Below are 16377 nucleotides of genomic sequence, written 5' to 3'. Positions count from 1 at the left end.
AATCTTCAACAAAATCTTCTAAAAAAAACAACCATAAGATTCGAACTTGAGACCTCTTGGTGAGCAAGAGAATTTTGTACACCATAGCTCACCAACTAAGCTAGGTAGTTGTTGTTACCGAAAACAAATCTTTAATCACTTAAAGATGTGGTCCATCGATCCTTGTTGGCATTTGGAGTATTCCTTGTACCTCTGGGACAATTGCAAACGGGCTGGTTCTGCATCTCGGTTCAGTTCTGATCCATTATTCTTTTTCTGACCTGAAAAGAATAATCATTTGTACGGGTGACCAAACGAATGTGTACTTTTAATTGAACACGTCCATCTTGCTCAGAGTTTCGTCCTCTTCACAACCATGAAAAGAAATAGGACCTCTTTACGTGTAAAATTGAAGATATAGTGCCCAATAATCCTTAAGGCCTTGAAAATACAAAACCTGCAAAAAGAGAATAAAACCCAAGGTAGCTCCATTCTAAATATGTAAAATGCATGTTTTACTACCCTAGATTTCACACATAAATGTGCTCATCATAAACCCTATGGATCAAGGAGATGGCTGTATTGAACTGTTAGATATCAACCGCCATATGGGTTGGATGCCTTAGATTCTGTTCCTGAGTTTCTATTTTTAATTTCTAGAATTTATCTATTTAATACGAAAGGGGAGACAAAAATGTGTGTAAGGATTGTAAGGTTATTCTTGGGGAGAGCCTAACCACCCAACATAAGACTGGTGGTTTTGGATTTATACATTACTACGCTAGAGCGTAGGAAGAGGAAACTTATGTATCCTAAGATAAGATGGTGTAGACTAGAAGGGGAGTCCTCTAGAACATTTTCTGATAATGTGGCTAGACAAGGAAAGTGGGACTTTGAGGAAGACACCAATGAATGTAGAATGAGATGATGAATTGTATCAAGCGGGTTGCCAAATATGTGCTAGGGGAAGCAAAGGGTTGTCGACAAGCCTGCAGGGAAACTTGGTGGTGGGATGATGTGGTCCAAGTGACTATCAAGACCAAAAAAGATTGTTTCAAGACTTGGCAAAAGACTGAAGAAACAAAGGATAAAAAGAGATAGTATGATGCCAAAAACAATGCTAGAAAGGTTGTGGGGATGGCTAGGGGCGAAGAAATATGAGGATTTCTATAACAATCTTAACACGAAAGAAGGGAAAAAAGCTATATATAAGATAGCTAAGTCGAGAGAAAGAAAGAGTAGAGATTTCGACCAAGTGGAGGTGTATCAAAAGTGAGGATGGAAGAGTGTTTGATGTAGGGGGGATGCCTAGACGACTAGGTTTCCTACAGGGATTACTCAACTAGAACAGGATAAACTCAACAGGGTTTGGATAGGGTCAGGTTCAATAGAGCTCGACAATAATACAGATTCAGCATGCAAAATAAGGGACTAATTAGCAGTGCAACAATGAACAATAATAATCTAAGCAGAAAAACACTTGAACTACTTGAGCTTCAAATGGGGATATGGGGAAGGGAACATGGCAGCATGTATATACTAGGTTTAGCACAAATCAATCAATACACCAAGCATGATAAGCAATCCATACAATTCTCTAAAATCAGCCAGCTAGTAAGGTATAAGGTAAAACAGCACCCAGGGGGGGGGGGGGGTGAATGGAAAATAATATAGGAGTCAATGGAGGTGGAATGGGGAGGGGATTTACTTACCTTCGTGCTATCTAGATCTGAGAAGAAAAGAAGAAGCCAAAGTCTTCCAAAAACAGAGGCACAGTCCACTTTAATTGTTGTGATGGAGCTTATACGATCGAGTTAGTCTTCAACTGTTGTGAACAAAAGCTGCAGCAGTATAACAGCAATCGAGAGGGACAGAGACAGTGAAAGAGAGAGACGAGATGAGAGAGAATAGTGAGAAAGAGAGGAGGGGCGAGAGTGAGAGACGAGAAGAGGGAGAAGGCAGCGAGAGAGAGAAATCGTGGGGGGGTTTGGGGGCTGTCTTTTGCTTCCAATAATCTTCATTAATTGGAACTGTGGCCAATGACCTTACATAAATAAGGGGAAAATTACTAAAGAAAAAAAGATTAACCTAGGAACAATATTTCAGAAATAAAGAAACTTTCTAAAAAAAAACAATATGATAATTATCTAGTTTCCTAATTATTCTAAACAACTAAATAAGAAGATAAAATAGATTAACAACTACTAAAGTAAAAAGATCTGGTGGGGGCCACAAAATACTGATCGATTGGGAGGAGAGAGGATCGAACCCAGCATTGGGAAGGCTGGTTCGATTCTCTCTCCTTCCTTCTTCCTTCTTTCTTCTAGTTTCCTTCTATAAGACTTTCCTCCAGCCAAATAATGCACACGTGGTTGGGTCTTTTGCCTACGCCGTTGGTACACGTGGATGTCCCCATCAGTGTTGGTAAGAGATGAGCACATTATGAGGAGATGGGATGAGTACATTTGTGCCCTACTAAATGGAGATGGTCATAGTAGGAATGACTTGGAAGATGGCTTTATTCAACAAGACTCCACACATCATAGATATGTTCGAAAGGTTGGTCTAATGGAAGTTGGTGTGGCCTTAAGAAAAATGAAAAAAGGTAAGACTTCAGGCCCAGATGAGATCGCAATAGAAGTGTGGAAAGCCTTAGGAGTATATGGGGTGGCTTGGTTAACAAGGTTGCTTAACAAGATTATGAATTCAAGTAAGATGCCAGATGAGTAGAGAAGCATTGTTGTCCTGACCTACAAACATGATTCAAGAACTCGGCGAGATCTCAATAAGGCGAGTTGTTCACAAGATTGTATTGAAGCCAAGATATCCAAGATTGGTGGTGGCTTTTCCCCTCAAGAACACTAAGGTAAAACTTCTTCCCAAACCCATTTTTTTCAAAGTAACATCATCAAATTTTGTTTCTTACCATTGGTTTTTTCATATGTCATGATACTAAGGGTGATCTATACAATCATGAAAGAAAAATTAATATTCTGTTTTTAAATTATTTTTTTTATTTTTCTGTTACAATAAATGCTTTTCTTGGAAAAAAATTAGAAAAATATGATTTATGTAAGATGTTTGGTACTCATTTTTTATATGCTGGCCACCAAAGGTTGATCTACAGCCTCATGGTGGCCATTTTTTTTTCAGCCAATAACTTAATTAATTAATTTTCTGAAATATATAATATATATTAAATAATTCTAGAAAAATAAAAATATTATGAAAAAAAATTATGTTTTCAATAGAAAATTACTCTAATGTTGTGTAAATATTGTTTGCATATTTTGAAATGAAAATGGTATTATTAGTTGTACTCTATTATACTTTATTATGAACTTTGATTTATTATTAATAAAAAAATATAATTTAAAATTACAGAAAAAATTATAAAAAATAGGAGATTAATATGTAATAGCTACATGTTATTGAGTAGCTCTTAATGCATGAATTCTTTACAATATAGTGTTTATGTTGAATAGTTACTTACTATTTACTAATTCATGCACAAACACTTTTATGTAATAGTGTTGAAGACTTGAAGTTAGGGAAAAATGTCTACTTCTCATGGTGGTGATATTGCATGGTTACATGGGGATCCTATGTCCGATGATAAGAAAAAGTCAAGGTGTAGGTATTATCAGAAGATGATAAATTCTGGAGTTGCTACCTAGGTTGAAGCAGCATTTGGTTGGGGGGTATAAGGATGTTGCCCAATTCCCCCAAGCAACATATGAAGTCATAAAAGATGTACAACGTTGTCTAAGAGGTGGAAGGTTAAATAAGGCAGAAAAACAAAGGTTGGACCAAGAATTCGATGAGGTAGTCTTAGAGGATTATCCTCACCCAACAACAATGGATGTTGACTCTAATGACTCTGATAGTGATTACAACCCAGAATCAGGTATGTAAAGGCAGAATGGAGAGAATTGCAAAAAGTTAAGGCAACGAGCTTGGTCTCTCATCAAATAAAAAAGGTTAGGCGGGTAGAGATGAAGAGAGGAGCAGGTGGCTCTGGTTCTAGAGCAGCTGATCAGATGTTTTAAAACTCGATCTCACCAGCCATCTCGCTATCCCAAAAAATGAGATCTGGCGAGTTCTTGCCGAAACCTTGTATTTTTCGGGCGGTTGATTCGCTGGTAGATCTCGATGGGCAAATGGCCTTTGTAGGCCCTGAAACTGTGTATTAACCTATTTTAGCCATTCTAAACACAATGGAAACATCATATTTGCAAAAAACAAACTCAAAATGGTACTTTGAGAATGTACCCTATGTAAATATGCAGCGAATCTTCGAACACTTCATGTAGTATGATATATTCATCAATCGACCTTCCCAAGTTGTTTCCATGTACCCCAAGCTTGCTTTATGGTTCTTTGATATGTATCCTGCTATCTAAATAACAAGGGATCTTGCCTCTCATCAGGATCTCTTTGGGGTGGTGATAGGGGTGTGGCAGCCCTCACACTCTGAGCTCTCCTTAGAGGCGCATCCATATTCCTTTGCTTTTTGTTCATTCTTCCCTCTGTGGGAGGCACATCTTATGCAGCTGCTCTAGAACCAGAGCCACCTGCTCCTTTCTTCATCTCTACTCGCCTAACCTTATCTATTTGATGAAAGACCAAGCTCGCTGCCTTAACTTTTTGCAATTCTCTTCGTTCTGCCCTTGACATACCTGATTCTGGGTTGTAATCACTATTAGAGTCAACATCCACTATTGTTGGGTAAGGATGACTCTCTAAACTGCCTCATCCAATTCTTGGTCCAACCTTTGTTTCTCTGCCTTTTTTAGCCTTCCACCTCTTAGACTACGTTGTACATCTTTTATGACTTCATATGGTGCTTGGGGGCATTTGGCAACATCCTTATACCTCCCAACCAAATGTTGCTTCAACCTAGTAGTAGCACCTCCAGAATTTATCATCTTCTGACAATACCTACACCTTGACTTTTTCTTATCATCAGACATAGGATCCTCATGTAACCATGCAATATCACCACCATGAGAAGTAGGCATTGTTCCCCAACTTCAAGTCTTCAACACTATTACATAAAAGTGTTTGTGCATGAATTAATAAATAGTAAGTTAGTTACTATTCAACAAAAACACTATATTGTAAAGAATGCATGCATTAAGAGCTACTCAATAACAGATAACTATTACATATTAATCCCCTACTTTTTATAATTTTATCTGTAATTTTAAAAATCATATTTTTTATTAATAATAAATCAAAGTTCATAATAAAGTATACTAGAGTGCAACTAATAACACCATTTTCATTTCAAAATATACAAACAATATTTACACAACATTAAAGTAATATTCCATTGAAAACAGAAATTTTTTTCATAATTTTTTGATTTTTTTGTAATTATTTAATATATATTATAGATTTCAGAAAATTAATTTATTGGTTGAAAAAAAAAAATGGCCACCATGAGGCTGTAGATCAGCCTTTGGTGATCAACACATAAAAAAATGAGTACCAAACATCTTACATAAATCATATTTTTCCAAGAAAATCATTTATTGTAAAAGAAAAATAAATAAAAAAATTTAAAAAGAAAATTAATTTTTCTTCCATGAATGTAATAGTATCATGACATATAAAAAAACCAATGGTAAGAAACAAGATTTGATGATGTTACTTTGAAAAAAATGGGTTTGGGAGGAAGTTTTTACCTCAGAGTGTTCTTGAGGGAAAAAGCCACCACCAATCTTGGTTATCTTGGCTTCAATGCAATTTAGAGTGAAGATCCCAACCAAAGAATAGATGTCTCACAGTTTTTTTGTTGATTTTCTTCAAAAAAAATGGGAGCTAGAGGAAAAAAGAGGCGAAACCAGCGAGAAATCTCGCCAGGTCGAGTCGAAACATGGCTTTAATAGTATAGTTTGGCCCAAAAATGGACCGAGATGAGTTATTGGACCGAGATCTCAAACCATCTCGGTCGAGATGTTACAGTTTTTCTACCTCGCCTGTGTGAACAACTCGCTTTTTCAGAAAAACGAGATCTCGCCAAGTGCTTGAACAATGTTTCTAACCCATTCAGAAAAACACCTAAAGTCATACTTCTGGTGTTGACCAAAGTTTGCTAATGTACGTTGAGTCATTGACTGAAACTATACTACATAAGTACATATATAAGTTACTAAAAATGTGAAATAATATTACATAATTTTGAGTTATTTCTAAAATCTAAAGTCACAAGTCTCAACAGTTAATAGTCAACAGCCAATTCCAAGTAGAGTGTCGAGGCGGTTCCGATCCACTAGCTGCGTACAACTGCAGATTTTGTAGCCGCTCTTCTGACATGTTTTGGGACCAATTGTTCTGGTAGTCCATCACTGCCCATCTATAAGATGCATCAACATCATCAGGCATAGTTCGAAATCTCAATGAAATTTCGTAATTTTGGTTTTTTTTTTTTTTGGTCAAAACGAAATAAGGCACGAAATGGTATGTGTAACAAATTTCGGTATCTCACCAAAACGATACATTACAAGGCTTATAAATACAAAATTTTGTTGAGACAGTCGAAATTTCAACTTGGTCTCACCTGTCTCGGTGGTTTCGGTTCCATTTACATATTTTGAAGGAAAAACACTTCAACAAGCTTCTAATTAGCCACATCATCACACATTTTGACTTCCATTGGACTCCTACAAGAAGATCTGCACATTCAAAACTTGAGAAAGATAAAGTTCTTTCTTTAAAACCATTTTTTTTAAATAGTACATGAATACATGTTGGTAAAATTTTCAGAACAGTTCAACGGTTGCTGCCAAACAAAGGTACAACTCTAAAACAATGTCATGTTCTAATATTTTTGCATTTTTATGTTCTAAGCATGTTTATTAACCTTAAAATAAGCTACCCACCAAGTTTCAAGTCAAAATATGGCCGTTTGACCACCGAAACAGTCAACTGAAAAAAATAATAATAATAATAATACACCATCTTGGCGAAATCTCACCGAAATTTTGGTATTTCGGTGTTTCTGAACCCACCAAAATGAAACAAAATTTCAAACCTTAACATCAGCTAGGTATCCCAGCCAAGGGAATGGCTTAGCCACAGTGATAAGATGTGGATGTGGCACACAAGGTTGGGATAGATACCCCAAAAGATACTTTCAACAAAAGATGACCCACCAATTGAATTACCCTCCTGTCCAATTGAAGTAGAAGAGCCACCATACTGTTCATACCCACCACCATATCCAAATGAACCGGTGCTCTCGAAGGATGGCACACAAAGGTTTGGGGAATATGGGATTATCCTTTTTGGTCCAAGCTCCCTTCCTTAGGTAGATTTGCTATGAATGTACAAGATTCAAGCTTAGAAAGAAGATTTGATGGCACAAGGGTAGAATCTTGAGTGTTTTCCTAAGTTTCCCATTTTATAGAGAAAAAATAGGGGGAGAGGATCAAAATTTTAAAATAAGAAGGCTTGGTTTCCCATTTAAGAAGGTTTTATAACGGTTGACCAATTCGTCCACTCGAAAATTCCCACATTTCGATCAAAATGTGAGAATTTTGGTCGATACTGGTGGAAACCAGTGACTTATAAAAGTCACATGGTATTTGGTATTGGAGTCCTGGGATACCGTTGAATTGTGGGAAATTTCGACGGTATCGGTGGAAATCTTGAACCATGATTCAGAGCTGCAATAACTATAGAAGCATAAAATTAATGAGTCATACTATGAAACTATGGGAGAAGGTCGTTAAAGCCCGCTTAAGAAGAGAGACTCATATCTCAGAGAACCAATTTGGTTTTATTCCAGGTAGATCCTCGACAAAGGCTATATCTTCTAAGGAGGCTCATGGAAATTTATAGAGCCCACGAGAAGGATCTCCACATGGTCTTTATTGACCTTGAAAAAGCATATAACAGAGTCCCTAGAGATTTAATCCGACATGCCCTAGCTTAAAAAAGGGTGTCGAGTACATATGTAGACATAATTAAACATAATTAAGGACATGTATGAGGGCGTGGTGACTAGTGTGGGATTTGTGGGAGGCCATGGTGAGGAATTCCCAATTACGATTGGGTTACATCAAGGATTGGCTTTAAGCCCTTATTTCTTTACTCTTATCATGGATGAGTTAACCAAGAACATTCTAGATGAAGTGCCTTGGTGTATGCTCTTTGCCGATGACATCGTTTTAGTGGATGAGACTAAAGTAGGGATTAACACTAAGCTGGAGCTTTGGAGATAAACCTTAGAAACAAGAGGTTTTAAAATTAGTAGATCAAAGATGGAATATATGATATGTAACTTCAGTCACTCTATGATGGATAATGAAACAGTGAAGATTGAAGAGAGGGAGATTCCACAAAAGGACTATTTTAGATATCTTAGGTCGATCATAAATAAAAAAGGCAACATAGAAGATGATGTCTCTCATAGAATTAAAGTGAGATGGATGAAGTGGAGAGGTGTGTTCAGAGTGTTGTGTGACAGACGTATCCCTTTAAAGCTTAGAGGAAAATTCTATAGGGCTGTTGTGCATCCGACCATGTTGTATGGAGCGGAATGTTGGGCAATTGAGAAGTACCATACAGATAAGATGTGTGTAACAGAGATGAGGATGTTAAGATGGATGTGCGGCAAGACTAGAAAGCATAAAGTAAGGAATGAGCATTTTATAGAGCAGATTTGGGAGTTGCCTCGATCAATGATAAGCTCCGAGAAAGCCATTTAAGGTGGTATGGTCATGTTCAAAGGAGGCCTAGCGACGCCCTGGTAAGGAGGAGTGATAGGATTCATATTAATGGGGCTACAAGAGCCAGGGACAGACCTAAAATGACCATTGGAGAAGTTGTGAGGAATGACATGAGCGGTTTAGGCCTCGTACCAAGTATGATCTCGAATAAAGCCTATTGGAGAGCACGGATCCATGTGGCCTACCCTATTTAGCTAAGATTCTCTTGTTTTGCTGGGTTGTGTTCTCTCTCCTCTTACTTTGTTACTTTCCTTTTTCACTTCTCACTCTTCATATTGCTTTTTTTCATCATTCATCTATCATTGTTATTAATATGTCTGGATCCGTGTAGTCGACCTCATTAAGTTGGGATAAGGCTTAGTTTATTGCTGTTGTTGTATACAATTCTCTTGTTTTGGCTGTACTCAACTCGACTCAGCCTTATCCCAACTAAATGGGGTCGGCTACATGGATTCTCTCTCTAATGAATTGTATTCAAAGCCATACTTGTCACGAGTCCTAATGTATGCATGTCTTGTTTTGGCTGTACTGCTTTGATGTTTTCAAATGACAATGATTGCAACGGGTTGGAAGAAATGATAAATGTCTGTTGGGAGTTGGGACAATTAAGAAGAGTTAATAATGCAAATTTTCTGTGACCATGATGACTGGCAAGACTACTCCCTCTGTCCCACAAAGACAGCCCTCTTTGTGGTTTTCACTGTCCCATCATACCTGTCCATTGTAGAAGTTAACATGTGTTTCTTTTTTAATTTTTCAATTTCCTACAATAGATGCTGCCATGGTATTATATTTCTTTGTTCTCATTCATCTCTACCAATGTATATTTAGTGATTATATATGTTGGGGGACCAAAAGAAACCTGACTTAGGTAGTTGGTGCAAGATGCAGTAGGTGGATTGAAAAAGGGGCTAATTTCCACCAGTTTATACTTACCCTATGGTTACTCAAACTCCCCTATCTGAACTTGGAATTTCTTCATATGATGAAGCTAATGTTGACTGTTTATAATTCTGCAGTCTGCGATGGAGAAGTTACATGTACCCGATGATTTAGAGGACTTGTAAATTTTACTGGAGAGGAAATTGCAGATGGCAGATAATGATCAGGCAGAGGAACCTTGTCCCTGAGGAGCTCGGCCTGGCTAATCCCAATGAAATTAACCAACTCAAATACCTAACTCAGGGTCATTGAGTATGCCACAAGAGGTGTACCTTGTTAGTTGTAACAGTATCATATACATTTTTTCAGGAACTACCCAGGAATCAGGCTAGTCATCAATACTCAAAATCTGCATACTTCGTAACAGTAATGCAATTGTGCGGAAAGGGCTTGTATCATATGTTAAAAGAGTGGGAAAATGTGCCAGGGGTACCTAATTTAAGTGCACTACGATAGGGGGGTGTGTCCTATCATGGCTACGGGTTAGTTGATTATTCTTTTAGTTTATTTTCCTCGGTCTTTAGTTTATTTCTTTCCTATTTAGATTAGATCTCTTTTTTTCTAATTAGAGTAGGTTTCTATTTTTCTATTTCTTGTTTAACATGGAGTTTCCCTCCTTGCTGATTGTAATCGGTCTGTTTGAATAATATATATGTATGGTAGAGGGGGGAGACTGCATCTTACAACACTGCTGTACTTTTTGTCTCACCCTCTTCTTCTTCTCCTTCCTTTGTGGTTACTGGTTTATTGTTCCTGATATTGTCACATCATAAATTCAAATCAGAAAAAGATCTGCATCTTTTGGTTGTAGGATTCCTTCGGAAGTCACTTGTTTTTTCATAAGCATTTATCGAAGATTGCCATCTTCAATCTATCAGAGTTCAGATACTTTCAAAAGCATTTACCGTTTTAGTTCTATAATATGAGGACTGGTATCACACTTCATTCAGAGAAAATTAAAAAATATATATAATGACTTTGAATCATGTTTTTAGAGAGGAAAAAAGATGATGCCATTATTAGTCATTCTGTGTATGGCTGCAGTGCTTATTGTTCTCTCATGTACAATTAAATTTTCATTAAAAGGAAAATTTTAAGTTAGAAAAGGAAAAACCCAAATAGAGTACGAGCATATGAATCTGATTCCAGATTTCAGATCCATCTATATCTTGGAAGCTCTGTATGTGTGTTGGAGATAACCTTGCATTGCACATTATGAGGGAGGGGGAAAGCATTGGAAGGGTTTTAGCCTTTTTCTCCCTTGTGGGTTCCATCCTATGTAAATTAATATCCTTATCTAACTCATGTGGATAGACAATTTAGGGCCATGTATAAATATAGGACTGCTGGATAGGGGTCAAGCGTACCAATGGGGTTGGTAGTCTAGTGGTGAAAATGCCTTCAATCCATCACTGCTTGAGTCGGCTGGTTGCAGGTTCGAGTCTTGGCATGCCCACTATTGGTCATTGGTTTTGCAGAAGAGCTACTTGCCGTACTGGAGCTTATCCTGGGGACTATGATCACTATCAGGGAGCACTCTTTTTTTGTTACCAAAAAAAAAAAAAAAAGGATAGGGACCAAGCTGCACAGTGACCACCTTATGATCATTTTCTGATCAAGATGCTACACGTTGCGGTCTTGGTTCATTTGGGGTAGATATCATACAGAAAAAGGGGGGGAGGGTTCTCTAAACAAGGACCACACCAATGAGGTGCTATGGAAGGATTTCATACATAGTAGGGTAAAAGGGTAATTTCAAACAAGGGGGAAAGAGATAAAGAGAAAGGGTGTTAACCGCTAGCGTACCCTCCCCCAGCTCAGAGAACGTTTTTCTCTAAAATTAAATTAGGGAAAAAGATTGTCACGATGTCAATCTACAGATTATTGGCACACCCTTTCATATCTCACCATCAAACCCTACAGTCTCTCTCATTAAACCACTATTGGACAATTTTATTTTTCACCCCATTGGTGGGAAACTGTACTCTAAGTCATAAGGATCCTTCTCCCAGTGAGTCCCCATCCTCTGTGGTGAGCGGTTGAGAGCATTTGAGCACGTGCCCCAAAGGGCTCCTACCCACCTGATGCTCTCAGCACCAGTGTAGTGGTTGCAGATGATTTTTACATCTTCCAATACCCAAATAAATAACATGCAAAGATTTTTTTTTTTTTTTCAGATGGAGAGAGAGAGAGAGAGAGAATCAAGTTTGATTGAGTCAAAATTGCAAGCAAACGTGAATGCCTGAGTGGTTTAAATTTCTATAAGGACAAATAATTCAACCTGCAAGCAGTGTTAGAAGTAACTTGTGGTGGAGCTTTTGAAAACTTTGGTTGCTTCTTGTGACATGTTGCTTGGCCGTAATACGTTTTCTAAGTTTTGAAGCAATTCGTGGGATTGTTTTATTAAATTTATGGAAGGACAAAAAGAAGACTGGCTACAGGACGCAGATATAGGAGAGGTGAATGAAAGCCCTGGCCTGTGAAATAAAAAATCTCATAACTCCCACGCGTGCCACATACCTTCACATCAATCTCCATCCCTTTTCTTGAATTATAAAAATTGTTGTACAAATTAAGGTTGCACTCCCATGGATTTGATTCACAGCATTGGTTGCTATTGATACCGATACATATTGGCCATATTACATACAATCGAGTCAATAAAGGATCAACAACCCGTTATTTTCATTAAAAATATATTAAAAAAAAAAAAAACCCCAAAATCTATGCTATATTAGCTGATCTCTATATCAATCAGGCATTAGTATCGATCACGAACAATATTCATATGAACCTACTAATACGATTGATTTGATACAAATTCCTAAAACCATGCTCCCATGAGGTGATGCATATACTTGTCAATCCAATTGTGGGAACAATTGGATCATGAATGGTAGTTAACAAGAACATCTGGAATTCTTGCCCTTTTATTTTTATTTTTATTTTCTTGGAGCAAGGGCAGCGAGGGAGGGGGTGGTGGTCTTTGAATCTTGGCATATTGAGGGGATAAAATTTTGCTGCTACTTGGGTTGCAATCAACCTCTGTAGACAGTCAATAAAATGGAATAATTCAATTCCTCAGGGTTCACAAATTCTCGATTTTAATATGGTTCAAAATGCCATTTAATATTCCATTTCTTTGATTACCATAGAATTGTAACAACTTCGCTTCAACTGGGTAACAATCAAACTTTTTTTTTCCAACATGTCATATCTGACTTATTATTTCTCAAAGTCTTAACCAAAAACGTGGAAAGAACAGGCCATGATCTTCCAATCATCCACGCAAACTAACCGAAAGAATCATTTTTCACTTAAAATTATATAGATTTCTGCAAGTCTTATCACATAATCTCACTTTCTATTGGATTTCCCTTTTCTTTTTTTTCTTTTTTTTTTTTTTTTTTTTGAAACTTCTCTGCTCCTTTCTTTCTCTTTCCTCCCTTCCTCATAAATTCCCCGCGAAACTCCATTTTCAGATTCTCTGGTTCTCTGTCTCTCTCTTTCGATGGAAGCGGTGCGTATGGAGGAACTGACATCAGGTGCGAGTAGTCGTATAATTCCAGTTTTCGACTCTCTTAGGCGTGTCTTCTTCTTCATTCAATCGACATTCCTTTGGTTTCTTCTTCTTTTGCCTCGGAATCTCTTGTGGGCATCTTCGTCGTCGTCCTCCCTTTCCTCTCCCGAGCGGATTTCGGTTTTCAGGAAGAAAGATGAAGAAGAAGCTTTGAGACGGAGAGCTTTGGCTGAGGCTCGCGAGATGATCTCTGGAACAGAGGAGGAGAATATCTGTCGCTGGAGTACGTCAGTATTCTATGGTGTCAGGAGGAACGCTTTGTTCTGTCGTTCTTGGATTCCAATCTCTGGAGAAATGAAGTAAGGTCAACCATATTTACCCCTCCCATAATTGTCCCTGCTTTCTCTGTTTCTTTTGCACTTCGTGCCTAAATTTAATGGTGTGCGGATGCTTTTCTTTTCCACTCCTTTTTTGTTATTTAGGGTTGTGAGTAGTTCTTCATGATAAGAAAAGGTAAAGAGTTGGGTTGCGATTATAATGAGTTCGCGAAGAAAATGGATTGTCTTTATAATTTAATTCAGTTTTTGCTGACTATGTCTAGATGAATTCTATGTGAGAAACATCTGTGTAGGCATGCTGGATGTTCTTTTACATATATCTTTAAGAGTTTGAGTTTCCTTTTCAGCATCATTGAGCTGATATCTTTAATATGATGGAAGCGCGAGCTAGGCACATCCTCACCCTGAAATAGAATTGCTTGGCCTCCAATAACTTCCATAGAGCAGTTCAGGTGGGGCTAAAATTTTATGAATAACTGAACGTTCACCTGTCAAATTTCAGTTCAATCGGAGTTTGCCAAGTGCTAGTCCATTCCGATGTGGAGAGGCACTTCTAGGGTATTATGTGGTCATGACATCAAATTAAATGGGAAATGTCATAAGATGACTATTGGATCAAGCTCTGCATTTCGCAAATATGAACTTTTGCATCATAACACATATTTATCAACCAAGGAAAAAAAGAAGCAAACGGAAAAGTTCTTTTACTTACTATCTTGCTTCAGAACAAAGCTAAGTCTAGTTGATTAAATGATGTAATCTTTTATATACACTCTATTTGTTTGAATACTTTGGTTTTTTGGTGAAATAAAGTTATCTATGCCATGAATGAGTAAAGTAGGTTCTTTGTATTGGCAGCTGTTGCATTAGCCTTTCTTCAAGCCCTGCCTTTTGTTCAAAATTTTTTGCGTATGCTTTCTCCTTTTGGACAACTTTTTTCTTTTGGACAATTTTTTACATACAATCAAGGGTACTTGTCAATATACTTGTTTCCTAAGGTGTCCTTGGAAGTACAACTGATGTATAGCCTTCATATTTCTTGTTGTTTTTATCATTCTTTTAATTCAGGTTCAGATACATACAAATTTCAAAACAAAATTAGTGCCTCTCTAGCATTCCTTCTTTTCACCCTTTTTTTTTTGGAGGGGGGAGGGGAGTTGGGGGCCGTTTAATGGGTTGTTGTTTTAGCTAACTTCTTGTCTTAAGATAAAAGTTACTTTCCTAGTAAATTATGGCACAACATGATTGAAATTTGGACAAAAGGCGGTTTAGTAACTGGTTTGCCTCTGGAATCTCATGATCTCAAATTGTTGATATGTATGGTCTACACTTTGAACTGTTGCTTTTGTTGTATGTTCCCCATATTTTGTTGCTAAGGATATTCTCTTCGTATTTTCAGGGGCATCATGGTCATTATTCATGGGCTTAACGAACACAGGTAATGCTATGTTATTTCAGCTATATTGCCTACTTAGCTGTTTCACCTCTTTTTCCCATTCAATTTATGATTTACAGCTTTCTGCTTCTTTTGTGATGGCTGTCTACAGTGGAAGATATGCTCATTTTGCTAGGCAACTAAACTCGTGCAGCTTTGGGGTTTATGCAATGGACTGGGTGGGTGAGTATCTTCAATCCCTGTGTTTATTTTCTTTAGTCGTAGTGTCTTCAAAGTTGTGGTATTTACTGTGCATCAGACATAAGCCATCTATTTAGGGCCTATTAACTAGGATGTCGTATATAATTCAAAATGGAGGAATACTGTGGAAGGAAACAAAAAAAAAAAAAACTGTTCAGAATTTGGAAAAAGAATTAATGAACTTAAAATTACTCTCTCTTGCATTCAAACTAAATGTTTGAGATCTTAGCTATTTTGAAATGTAATATTGGCACAGGATGACACATCTAATGTCATCAGATGGCTGTAGAGTGGGGTCCCTTGGAGGTTCTCCCATCTCATGGGCAGTCATCTTGCCTCTTTCATTGACATTGCCATGCAATCTGGTTTCCAGTTATGAGTTTGTAGATTTAATTGGCTAAACATGGGATGAGAACCATATTTGTTCTGGTTTCAATTTGTCCTTGGTAGTATTATTGAATTCTTTTTTGGGTAATTTATAGCGCCACCCCCTGGAGAATGCCAATATTAGAGGGACACCCCCTCTCTTTCACCAAACTAGACTCGGACCCCCTGCCGTAAATGTCTGTTAAATGATGCTATGGAATGACATTTTAGCCCTTATGAGTAAAACACCCTTATCTTATTATCCCAAAAATACCCTCTCTTCACCTGGATCGCCCCTGTCAACTTCTCCGTCTCCGTTCACGTTTAAGTTTAGCGGCTGCCGGCGAATCTTCATCTAAGGCTCAATAACCCCTTGCCCCTTCCTCTTCTCTGTTTCTATTCCCATAAATTGCAGCGGCGGGAATTTAAAATGGAAGGGTCGGAAAGCCAACTGGAATCCACTAAAAAGCATTTAAAATGAATCTAAAAGCTCGTAGGAAAAGACGACCTGGGCTGTTGGTCGAAGATGCAGCAGCTAGTATTAGTACTGTAATTTTAATTTTGACTATGATTTCGTACTGGGTGGCGGGGTTATTCATACTGTAGTGGTCAATCTAAGCTTAATAGAAAGCTCTCAGTTTTCTTTCCAGTATTAACAAAAAGCTCCCATTTCAAGGTTTTCTCGCGGAGTCACAGTGAACTCCGGGTTTTTTTTTTTTTTGGAACACCCAAGTCGGCCTCGAGGTTCAGAGAGAAGAAGTTGGAATCACCGACAGTCCTAGGATTTTAGATAAAACGTATCCATCCCGATTAGCTGTGTCTACTGCCAACCTTGGCACCCCTTCCCCACCCCCTTCT

General features: G+C 37.7%; 2 protein-coding genes across 11 annotated transcripts in view; both read left to right on the top strand.

Moving 5' to 3' along the window:
- The window catches only part of LOC122066387 (cell division cycle protein 27 homolog B-like), a 78692-nt gene extending 68223 nt beyond the window's left edge, over positions 1 to 10469 (top strand). For all 10 annotated transcript variants that reach the window (XM_042630204.1, XM_042630199.1, XM_042630224.1 and 7 more), the window contains one exon: positions 9737 to 10469. In XM_042630204.1, the coding sequence (XP_042486138.1) occupies positions 9737 to 9784 (48 nt within the window). In that variant the 3' untranslated portion in view covers positions 9785 to 10469. The remainder of the gene's footprint in view (positions 1 to 9736) is intronic.
- Positions 10470 to 13079: 2610 nt separating this feature from the next.
- Positions 13080 to 16377, top strand: part of LOC122071895 (monoacylglycerol lipase-like) — a 5870-nt gene continuing 2572 nt past the window's right edge. Inside the window, exons 1-3 of the mRNA XM_042636359.1 lie at positions 13080 to 13538; positions 14917 to 14955; positions 15065 to 15135. Of these exons, the coding sequence (XP_042492293.1) occupies positions 13171 to 13538; positions 14917 to 14955; positions 15065 to 15135 (478 nt within the window). The 5' untranslated portion in view covers positions 13080 to 13170. The remainder of the gene's footprint in view (positions 13539 to 14916; positions 14956 to 15064; positions 15136 to 16377) is intronic.

This window comes from Macadamia integrifolia, chromosome 2 (genome assembly GCF_013358625.1).
Source record: "Macadamia integrifolia cultivar HAES 741 chromosome 2, SCU_Mint_v3, whole genome shotgun sequence".
NCBI lineage: Eukaryota > Viridiplantae > Streptophyta > Magnoliopsida > Proteales > Proteaceae > Macadamia > Macadamia integrifolia.
This window is presented reverse-complemented; position numbering and strand designations above follow the sequence as displayed.